General features: G+C 53.3%; 1 protein-coding gene across 1 annotated transcript; it reads right to left on the reverse strand.

Annotated features, from left to right (window-relative positions):
• Positions 1-9,828: 9,828 nt before the first annotated feature.
• BESB_075370 (CW-type Zinc Finger protein) lies at positions 9,829-11,636 on the reverse strand (the record flags this gene model as incomplete). Its single annotated transcript, XM_029365910.1, has 3 exons — positions 9,829-10,298; positions 10,883-11,025; positions 11,341-11,636. 3 exons carry the CDS (start codon positions 11,634-11,636, stop codon positions 9,829-9,831), a joined length of 909 nt encoding a protein of 302 aa, XP_029218394.1.
• Positions 11,637-12,160: the final 524 nt, after the last annotated feature.

Consider the following 12,160-nt stretch of genomic DNA (forward strand, 5'->3'; position numbering starts at 1 on the left):
CTAGAGGGAATGTGACGGCAAGTTCTGCGCCTACGACAACGAATGCACGCCGCCGTTCCACATCGCCGTTCCACGTCGCCGTTGCGCGACTCTGCAGTTGTCACTACTCTACCGCTACAGGGGAGGGAAGTTGAGTCTGCGCGAAAGGTTGGTGCTTTGAAACCAGTACAAGCAGAGAAAGGTAGAAGCACGGCATTGTATTACTGAATCTAGCCTTTGTTCTTCTTCGCACACGCTGGTCCTGGGTGGGAAACAGGCAGGAGGCGCGCCATTCGATGCCAGAAACACGGAGCCTCACTTGCTGGGCAGCGACATCATGACTGTCGGCGGCGAATCACGCGAGGCTGATACTCGTAGGACTTGAAGAAAGAAGCTAGGATCGCAGAAGAAAAGTGATAGAGACAGCACAGTTGCAGGAATGTGAAGTTAGCGTGGGGGAAGACACCACAAATGTCATTCTGCAACACTTGCATCGGCGGCAGATTGCAGTAGTGGCAACAGAGTACGAGTGCAAAGTACGCAAATGATACAGAGCCATTTGAACGAGAAGGTTGTGTGGTACCTTTTTCAGCAAGGCCGTGTGTTGTCCATTATTCTGTACCTAGCCTCGCCATGGCAGGTGATTAGTCCATATGTTTGTTGAGCAAGTAGTACTGAAGGCTGCACGCCGCGCCAGCATTTATTCGGTCAGCTTCCTTTTGCAAATTCTTGGTTCCTTAGTCACGCGTTTCCTTCTCACCGGGCTTCCTCTATCGGTCCGTAGTGTTCACCTCGGCGCTATTAAGCTTCTTCGCTTCACTGGGAGTCGTTGACCACCTCCCCCCCCCCACCCTGCTGCCCATCATGATCCTGATGTGGAGCCGTTTCGAAACGCCTTCCCTTACTGACAGCAAATAATCTTGGCCTATTCTGGCAACGGCGCACATATGTGGAGCATCCTCTCCGACCAGGGGTCTGGAGACGTATGTGGCATAGCTTTCTTGCTTCTAGCCCGTCCTGAAAAACGCGCAACGCCTTGTTGGCCCGTGGCAGAGCAAGGAGCGTATCATCCTTGAAGCCAGCACCAGAAATCTGTTCTGCGTGTTATCTGGTAAAGTCTGACGCGAAGGCGGCTCCTGTTGCGGGATGAAGGCATGAAACGTGAGGAAGCTTGTAAACCCATGCTTGTGAAGTAGGTTTGGCGCCGGGCTCCCCCCGTTGTATTAGTCGGACTCGGCGTGTGAAGTGGCTCTGGACGAAGGGGCATCTATTGTGTTCCGGGTATCAAGACAAAAATTGTTGTGGGAAGCCGGTTTTGTGGCGGGCAAACCCAGAGCCTACTAACGCGCCAACGTAACAGTCGGCTCCATAGAAATAAGAAACGGATGGCGAACGAATATGACGGATGAGCTAAATAGTGGGAAGAGGACTTCGGCAGAAGTCGATTACGCACCACTCACTGTAATAACGAAACCCTCGGAAGGTCTCTGCGTAAGGTGTTCATCAAAGCTCACGGACTACCGCCTTCTTCTTGTATGATACTCGCAACATTCACTTCGCCGCGAATTCACCTCTTGCAGCAGCGGAGAATAGACTGTGTGAACGGCGGCGTAACATCTCTTTCAGTATCTGACTAAATGGCACCTGGGAACGTGTTTTGAAGCATGTGTTTCGTGTGGCCGTGCAGGTACTATTACTTCATCGTATTCAGGTGTACACCTCTTTTATGCCGCTCGAGGAAACGCCTCACGGCGTTGAAGGATCCAATGCACCGTCTACGTTGCGAACGTCGAATCTGCGTCCTTTAGGCAACCCTACGTACAAAGGCATCATTGAGACCTCGGCGTAAGCCCCGGTTGGGTGCTCGCTTTTCGAGTTTACTGTAACCAACAGAAAAAGGAATCGGAGTCTGACGGTGGTCTCAGGGTGGCCGTCGTCACTGTATCATGAATGTGTATCGTGATCCGGAACCGAGGGATAAACACGTCTCAGCAACTGACGTGGCATTCATAGCACACGGGCCTCGCCGTTCTATCGCTGCTGACCACGAGCCGTCAGGTGCTTTTCTCGACACCTTCAACAGCACACGAATCTGGATGAGTACTTTGTATGCCCGGAAACGCACCGGTTGAGGGCCACCAATGACGCAGGGCTCGCCAGCTGCGAGACTCTGAGGAAACCCAGTATGTAGCACAAGGCATACCACAGTTGGGTAGACACTTCGTGGGGGTCGGCTTCATCTATATCGCCATCTTGGCGAGCCCACAGAATAACGGGACGAACGCCTGACCAGCCTTTTTTAAGCACTCCCGCCACTGCCTGTGATCCACCGAGAGAGCAACAGCAGACACAACAACCCAAGCACGCGTAGGCGAAGGGCCAGCCTGCACGGATTATGACCGCCACTTAGTCGTGGAACCCCCCATGCTTGTGTGCCTGCGCGGCAACTGGGTCCATGGAACTGAACTTGAAGACTATTTCGCTGCAGTTTGCCGATTCAGTACGCGCGTGGACACGATGCCCAATCACAGTCATCCCCAGCCAGCATCAGGAGACCCCGTCCCTAGCAGAGCTTCGATCGAAGCATCACAACGAAAGAGTGCCTTCCGTACCTTTGCCACTTTTTTGCTCTGGGCGTCCTTCAGCATTCACTCGTGCGCAGACTCAGCGGCCTCAGGCTCTGCAGAGGAGTCATCGGGTTTGTCCTGATGCTCTGAAGGGGTGATATCCGGTACAGCCTGACGACTTGTGACAGGCCCGCCTTTGGTGCTCGTAGGCGCTTCGACCTCAGATTCTTCAGCAGGACGTGCGACTGCGGCCATATGAGCACGGTAGTTTTCTAAATACCCGGGCTGGCTGCCGGGCAGAGGGCGTCTGTTGCGAGGGATGCGATTGAGCACGTGCATGACGAGCAACAGCTGCGGCATCATATGGCAGGGGCGAACACCGGGACGGCCAGAGGCGCGGAGTGAGGCGGCAAGTGACAAAAGAAATGATTTTCTCGACGCCTTCCAATCCTTAAGCTGACCAGAGATGTGGCCATGAAGATAAATCACAACGGCCTACAGGGCCGGCGACTTCACAGCACGCTGCGGCGTCGGACAGCGGTTTGGAACTTCCGTTCCCTTCTGCAAGGCGTACCCTATTTCAACATCTCGTCTCACGCACAGCTTGTCTGAGTCTCCATTTCGTAAACCTTCTATTGTCGATGCACCCAACAGGCAAAGAACTGTATCACAAATGGAAGAATGGAGGCTCTCCCCAAGTCTCAGACCGAACGGCAAAACCCGAAGTCTGGAGAAGCAGCGCCCTAGCTCCTCGAAGATAACGCAGAGTCAACTCTCTATCTCTGATCGCTTTAGCTGCCCTCCTCTAAATGCGTTTTTCGGTTCGGTGAATCTTAATTTTGCGCGGCAACGATCGCGGAAGCACGTGTCCTCCGGTGCGAAAAAAAATTGCAGAGAAAGCAAGTAAGACAGGCATTGGGGTAAACACTTGTTTCCGTCATGCAAAGCCTGCGCCACTTACCGAAGCAATCTGCGTGTAGAACACACAATCAAGAGCAAGTCTTCATCAACTGAACATATCAACCACGGAGTCTAAAACCTACACACGAGCTTCGACACCTACGGCAGAGACGCTGCAGTTGAGGGGTGAACTTTGTCACGTCAGGGTGGAGCTATCGCCCGTTGCCCGTGATGTAAGGATGCTGCTGGGTCGTTGTCGTCTTCAACAAGTGTGGCGCACGCTCAAGATTTTCTCAATCACGTGAAGTATGCTCTTGATGTTGTCTGAGGTAACTTGTGGCAAAGTAGGCACGCCCAACGCACCAGCACTGCTCCCCTGCAATATGCAAGTTGAAAGCGCAGGAGAAGCCACTAGGGGCATGGACTCTTGTGCCCGATCCCGTAATGCAGAGGTGGGGCTGCCATAGCCAGTACTCATGATGACACCCTATGGCGTGGAGGGCGACCGCCTACGTTCTACAAAGCGTAAGATTACAGCGGTGGTGTAAGACACGCAAATAGGTAAAGCGCATATATGCGAAGACACTGTGTACGCGTATATGCCACGCAACGCGTTGGTACTTATATTATCCGTATTGTGGGCCTCCCCGCACGAGTCACCTCACGCACGCGCAAGAACTTGAGGCAGAATTCATGTATTCGATATATCCGCACGAGGACGCCGGCGGCAGAGTTCGCTCTCAACGATACGGCCCAAGGCCTACCGCCGTGTAAGTCGATGCCACTGCAGTACGTACCCATAATCTACAACGAACACTTGGATAGGAATGGGGCTCATGCGCATTTCTCATGAACCCAGCTGCACCAGCGGCTTGACTACCGCACATGATTGTTGTGAAGCCTTACTGCCTGAAGCAAATCCGCACAGTCCACAACAAACCTTATGTACTTCTTTCATCATTCGGAGTCTGGAATTCTGATCAAAGAACACACTGCATACCGCAGCAGACAGAAAATTATGCGTGCACAAAAAGCGAAACCGGCGTGCGCGCTCGTTGAGCAGCCGGCGACCAAACAGTCCTTCAGGTGGCGGTATGTGACGATGGCGCCCTTCTTGGAAGAAGAAGCAACACCGGCGCTAATAGAGCCACTCTCCGCTGGTCGGTGAGATGATGGGATAAATCAGAGTGCGCTTAATCGTCGGAAAAGCGACACCACGTTCTTCATCATTCCACGTTTGCTACGTATGACACGATCAAAGAAAATAGGCACACGCGCGAAATTCTTAGCGGCATAGTGTATGGCACCTCATGGGCCCTTGCCGCTGGACTTGATTGAACAGAAAATGTAGACACAGGCAGACATCGTTGTGCCGGCGCCCACCGGGTGACACGAGCTTCTATTGCAGCGATACTCCTCTCGAACAAGGGTCACGACGGCAAGCCTTAGATGTCCACACGAAGCTGATCACTCTATCTCCGCTCCTCCCCCCCTCCTTCGCCCCCTCGAATGCGCCACATCGCACCTCTTGCTACAGAACCTCGTGTGCAGCTGCCCTGCGTACATTGCTCCCGTTTTCCCGCTATTCTGAAATGCCTCACAACCTGCTTGACATACTGATAGCCAAGTGTACAAAAAGCCGAGGCCGGATGAGAACCAATGCACATACGAGAGGTTAATCCTATGCCGCAGCAGCAGCATTGACGCGCCGAAGTCTCACTAGTATCATCAAGCGGTACCGGCCTAATGCGGCCGGGATCCACACAGTATTACGCGTTGCAAGACTCACTCGCCAATCACCGCTGCAGTAAATTCTAACTGGACAACAAAGGACTCTTCAAGTCAGTCGTGTCACGATGAAGCCTAGTGCTGTCTATAGGGCACGAACCTTTGGTAGACGACCCTATCCTGACATCATCCACCGAATACACGTGACAGTCTATCCAAAAGAAGCATTCCCTTCTGCCTTCCAAGTGCTCACACTACGCACACACACGTCTTAGCTGAGGCGCTGTACCACCCCCTGGATTCGTCGGACGGCGGGCGGTACCCTTAAAATCTAAACTGAAGCACAAGCCGCACGCCGCCGCGCCACAAGGGTTTCACAGATGCGCTGGTGGAAAGCACATGAACAAAAATAGCGATTGACACACACTTACGTGCGAGACTCCTTCGCCTTCAGCAGCCGCGACCCCCTGAGAAGACATAAGCGAAAACGCGCGACTATCGAAATGCATGGAGAAAGCCAGACAGCCAGTCCGCGATTCATTCTATGCTCTACCTTGAGACCGAGGCGCGCTGTTGAAATGACATTGTAAGTTGAATGGCCTGATTGGGGAACTGGAACCACGATGACCCCGATAAAACATATAAAAACATGAATGTGGGCGTAAAACGTGGCAGTCATTCGGCTCCATATGGCATATTTCCAGCTGCCACGTACGAGACACCAAACGCATATTCAAACGTCCTTTAATATTGAGAACAGGTGGCAATACGCTTTCATACAGAGGTATATCGCTGCAGAATACCACACAAGTCCTTGGCGTGCTGATGCCGAACAGGCAGCCGATGCTGGAACGGTTTTCGTCGTCGAGGCTGACTGCTTCTAATTGCCCACAACCGACACGGTGTATCCAGGCCTTCGATAGTCCGATCCATCAGACCACGCCAAAAGAGACGGTTTGTGTCTCTGGTATGGGGTTGTGCTCCGCTGAGATACACATGCTTACCGCTGCTTTCGCAAGTTGTTCTTCAAAAGCGGCAGCCGTCGTGACCAGCTGCAGCAAACAGGAAGCAGGACAGAAAAGGCACACCCTTTGTCTGCAAGCAAAATACTGCGTTAGAAGAGGTCATAGAACAGAAATTGGTATTGAACAACGGCAGACGGAGGCACGTGAAGAACAATACCAAACCGAAAAGGGAGTGAACACGGCTCAAGAAAACGAAGTATGACTAAAATCAAGGATCAAACCCAGCGAGCAGTCGCTACCACGGGACAAGAGCCACTTAACGGACCCCGGGGACCAGTACGGCGATGCAAAGAAAAGAATGGCTGCAATCACGCTCACACAGACGTGGCACGAAGAAGCGAGTACACTTACAGCGTCAAACATGAAAACGAAGATATGTTCTTCGCAAACTGTGACGCACTTTGGCAAGCTCGACACGGCAACACAGTAACTGGCTACAAAGATTGCACAAATCTCGCACTAATGTGTACCGGCAACGCGTTGACAAATGGCAAGCTCGTTGCTGGAAGGTAAGTGGAGACATCCACCTGATATGCAAACGTATTCTGCGGGGAAGGCAATCGTCACCGGTGCGTAAGCCACTGCCTCGTGATAGCTTGCCGAGGCCACGACCACGCGCATGACCTACTTCCTCTGTCGCCTCCGGAATGAAGTCACCATTCAGTATAACGATATGCTCAAAACCCGCACGTCCCACAATTTTGGGATGTAGAGAGCCAGCCAGCGACAAGAAGCAACTGCAGTGGGACGTGATTGCCAACTATCAAGCCGCCGACAAGACCATTAGCTCTCTTCAAAAAGCCCCGGAGCGCCCGCCAACGCGAGTGCACATTCTTAGCCCGTTCCCGAACGCCGCCGCGTCAGCTCCTCTTCTGCAATTACGAGTACTTTTTCCACTTCAAGCTGCCGCAGGCACAAGAACAAATCTCAAGTCTACCAGAAAGTAACAGCGAAACTGGTCCCAACCAGAATGCGAATAGGAACACCACACCCAGAATGCAGTGTAGAAAATTGGTACACCTCTCGTGGTAGAGGTTCACTCAGTGTCTGCATGTATGCGGTTCTGCGCCCCCGCCTCATTCTGGCTGAAGTTCCGCGCCAGTAAAGAGATACAGTGGCTGGGCCTAAAAAACAAAAGTTTTGCTTTCGCTGTGGGTCTGATGAGTCACTCTTTCCTCCCATTCTTTTCGAGTTTCTTCGGCATCGTACGTGTTTGTTGCGCGCACGTTCAAGTGCTGGACTTACTTCCTCAAACATCTGTGATAGAATCCATCATTCATTGTGGAGGCAGGCTCCAGACTCGGACGTCGTGATATACCAAAGACAGCCCACCTTCAAGCCGCGGCACAGAGCCTAAGGGACTGCACGAGCAAAGAAAGGGAACGGAGAAGCTCGCGGAGCAAAATGCGCTTCAAAAGAGCCTGCAAGTTGCGGCAGCCTGTTCCAGATTGGGCACGGCTTGTTGTCTCGAGGTTTTAAGCGCACAGTTACCTGTGAGATGTGGGATCGCCAGTGAGCCATAGGAAACGTGTATACAGAACCTCATGGTCCTCAGTCTGCCTCTTGCAAAAAAAAGTTTGACAGAGACACCATTCTCCCGATATCACCACGACAACAGGCACTTGGCCCGCTAGCCTCGTGGGGCGTTTGAGGTACGTGTGTCTCCCAGCCTTATTTTTTGCGCCGCGATCGCTAGTCCCGTCTCTGGTGCGTACGCCTGCGCGGCCTACCTTTTCACTTCCAACCCCTTTGTGCGACGCGATTTGTACGGCAGTGAAAAGGGCGACTCCGACAACGGCCGCCGCGATCAACTTACGGATTAGGTTGGGTAAACACAGAACAGACAGGTATTTTCAGACAGCGGAAAACCATCCCAGCGCTTCTCGCGGCCAAACGAGCGTAGGAGACACCTAGAAGGTACGCGCTTTTACATGTCCAGAAAGGGCGTGCAGCACTGTATGTCACTCAAAGAGGCACTAATGATATAAGGCGTCTCTATATCGAGAGAAGCCGGGAGGCGATGTCACACTGATGAGTTATCTAGCGTACACACACACCCATGCAATGGCAGGACTTGTTCACAGCAGCAACGCCAATATATCGGGATGCCGATATATTGGCGCACAAGCAAGAGTCGGAACTGTCCACACAAGACTTGTTCCTGTGTCGCCCGAGTATACGGTGGGTGGTGTTTCTAGGATCCAGCACAAGACAAACGGCAGTTGCCCTTTCGGGCGTCCGCTATGCAGATGATACGGTGCCAAGCTTTGACACAACTGGCTCGTTCGAGCCTCGCAAACAGACCATGACGGGCGACTGTCACAAAGTGAGCGATGACCCGCTGAGCAACCTCTCAAGTCCTTCCGTACCATCTGCTTCTTTGTCTGAGGATAGAGAGAAGACACATAGAAACGCGTAGACATATGCGACGGGCCGCCCCTCCTTTCCACGCTCCGAGCCTTTTGTTTCCATACACCCCTTTCCTGAAAGCGACGAGGCAAAACGTCCTCATCCCCCCCTCTCCACCTCAGCAAGCCTGTGCATAAGAAGCGTGTTGAGGACGCAGACTTGGGATGCATGCCGATTTCAACGAGCACTTGTACAGATGCGCGCTGCGCGGCCTCCCACAAGCTCACCTTACGTAGCAATGTGCTCAGCGGCTACCCTCGTTTTCCGTCTGCAAATCTGTTGCGCTGCGACCGCCTAGCGCATCACGCATGGACACTCGCTGCCGGTATGACTCGGCGTGTCCTGCCTCACCGGAAGAGCCGGAGGTGATCACGGGCAAGACTTACTAACTAGTCCGCCGGATAAATACAGCCTTTCAATTTGTTTCCCACGGCGACAGCCCAACTGCAACGCGGTGTCCTTGCTCTACCTGCCTAATGGAACCCGCCGCGGCGCTGCGGACGACCTCGATCGGTGCCATCCCCCACGTAGCCAGTGGCTGCGATACTCGGTCACAGAGTTACGACAATGCCTCGGCTGAATCCGATCGCTGGAATGAGTTGAAACCCGTTGATACCGGAGCGCAGCAACGTCGTTCGTTAGCTGCAAACCGCGAACGCTTTGTGCAAACACACTCTGCGAACGACGGCCGCTCTGCAATCACCCCGAATCGACCGGATTGGTAAAAACAAAGTGCCGAATGCGTGACCAGACGGCAAAATCGCGTGCCAGCCACTGCACCACGTACTTGCTTTCGCTCCATGCTGCAAAGTAACGAGCACAAGAACCATTGGGTGCATGCAATCGAGATCCTCGCAAAGCGGTATCGACGTAACGCAAGCTTGCGTTACGCTGGAATGCAAGTCTCAGAACACAGGAATGTTACTCGTGCTGCACACCCAACAGTCGAAAACAGTCCGCCCGCACAGACATAATATGGAGTTGCGTCCGTCCAGCTCACTAAATTTATATGTGGAAAGATCCCCAGTTATCAAACAGCTGCATAAATCAGGTAGCAACTCTACGCTGCTTGTGTCTGCGTTGCACTGTGCACCCTCATTTGAGCGAGTGCTGTATTCTCACTAGCCTGCCGATACACCTTGCACCTTCCCTGCCCTGTGCTCTGCGGGTTTCCCCGCAACACGGAAGAACAGTAACCGGCTGCACGCATTTCGCCTATCTTACACGGCCGCGGGCTTCGAATCTTGAACCTTTTCAAGTTCGACTTCACTCGATTCAGATTCCATCTCCTCCCCCTTATCACCACGCGCTGTCTCCTCAAGGTCCGTCTCCTCTAAATGTGCCTCCTTAGCGTCCTCCTGCCCACGGCCTGTCTCCTCACGAAGTGTCGCCTCAACAACTGCCTCGAGGTCTGTCTTCTCAGCGTCTGCCTCTTCAGGGAATGTCTTCTCAACCTCTGCCTCTTCAGGGAATCTCTTTTCAGGCTCTGCCTCTTCAGGGAATCTCTTTTCAGGCTCTGCCTCTTCAGGGAATCTCTTTTCAGGCTCTGCCTCTTCAGGCAATGTCTTCTCAGTCTCTGCCTCTTCAGGGAATTTCTTTTCAGCCTCTGCCTCTTCAGGAAGTGTCTCCTCGGCTTCCGCAGGTGGCGCGGGTGCGAGTTCCTTAGCTGCCGGTTTTTCTGCGGGGGCGGCTGAAAGGAATCAATGAGTTGCAACATAACCAGAATATCAGAATTGAAACCTAGCATAGGGACAACAACGCAAAGCTGCATTCCCGTGGCACTGTACACACAGGCACTGGCACACGATGTTTTCTTTAGGGATCCCTCAGGATCCCAGCTTCGGGGGAGATAACAATGGCATAGCGTCCACTGCTGGTAGCAACCGAGCAGAAAGGGTCGCTGATCGCAGATCCGTGCCCTATACGCATATCCAACAGGGGATGATCCTAGCCTGAAATGTCCCAGGGCTGGACGTCAATCGCCGCTGGCGATCGGAGTGTGGCGGCTCTTGTCGCGCTGACCCGTGCTGCACTGCCCTCTGCTCCGAAACTCTCTCGTCGTTTCAGCGGGCTATGCATATCCCGCCAACAGTGCCTCGACGACTTCAAGACGGACGTCAGGAGGACCAAAGACCCCACACCTGCCGGAAATATGTCGCCCCCTGCAGTCCACCTGTTTCAATCTCCATAAAGAAGAAAGCACGTATGCAGTTGTCCGCGCGCAGCGTACTGTTTCACCGGGCCCCACGGGCTGCATATCTCTCTTCTCCATACTTGGGACTGCAGCTATTTCTGCCCTTCTCATAAAGTAGAGTGCCCCAGGTCCAACGGCCGCAAGGGTGATGGCGACCGCCAAGGCGCGGGTTCTCATGCGCCGTCGCGCACCCCCCGAGCGGGGAACTGGCCGCGTTTTAGTCCTATAGGGCACGAAGATAGCACATGAGACCATCTGTCACCAAACATTGTTCTCTGAGCACGTGGAGGTGCACAGCGAAGCCGTACTGGGGCGGTCGCAGTCGGAGTACCCCCGCCGAAGAAGGCATCTACTTGACCCTGTCCGCCACATCCGTTTAGTAGACTCCATGAAACTGTCTCCATGGAATGGAGAAGTGATCTCACTTCAAAGGCACGTAGAAAAAAAAGCGAGTTTGACCAATTCCTCAGGTATTCGTGGTTCTGCATGACGTCAAATCTTCTTCCTCTTACGTCGTTTGCATACCATGACCTATTACCTGCTCTCGCGCTGAAGAACTTCTTCTTGCTTCATATTACTCTGGTCGCCTTCGTTCTTGCTATCGGACGCTCTATCATTCAAAGACTCCGCTGCAGTCTCAGTCTGGCCAAAGCCTTCGACTGAGGCTGCTGCGAAAACTGCGCCGCTGACAGCATTGCCATCATGCGCTGCCGGTGCCTGGAGGAGTAGAAAGAGGACGACAGATACGGCAATTGCAAAAAGGTAGTGCGGTCTCGCTCCAAAAGAAGACGGACGGGGGCTACAAGGGCCCTCGGATGAAACTAGAACGGCCATGTTGGCAACGGGGTCTGGACACGCGGAGACAGGGTGCCCGCAGACAGGCAAATGAGACAGTTTGAGGAAACTTTGTCACCGCGATACAGCTCCTCGAGTTTGGAAGTTCTGCGGGAAGACGCCGTATGCCTCCCAAACTGGGTCTGTACAGTAGCGTTCTCTTCCGGCAGGCCAGTACGTGATATTAAACCGTGGTCGGGTCCCCTGGACTACCCCGAAATCGTCCGAATTGGCTGCGGCGCGGTCACCGTTATCTACTGGCCACGAAGGACTGCGAGGAAAAGGAACTCAGGACGTGTGAGGAGGCGAGCAGTAATTTGAGGCTCCCTGGATTGCGGATCAGCAAAACGAACCGCCTTTAGAGCGTAACCTCAGCGAGCATCGAAAGCAACATCGCCTCGCTTACGCGGCGACGACGGGGGGTACCTTAAACTGTCGAGATCGCAAGAGAGAAGGTCTGAATCCAAGTACCCAGAGTTACATAGCCCTTCTAACGGAAATGCAAATACGAATTTATTTTTACT

The sequence above is a fragment of the Besnoitia besnoiti genome, assembly GCF_002563875.1.
Source record: "Besnoitia besnoiti strain Bb-Ger1 chromosome Unknown contig00007, whole genome shotgun sequence".
NCBI lineage: Eukaryota > Apicomplexa > Conoidasida > Eucoccidiorida > Sarcocystidae > Besnoitia > Besnoitia besnoiti.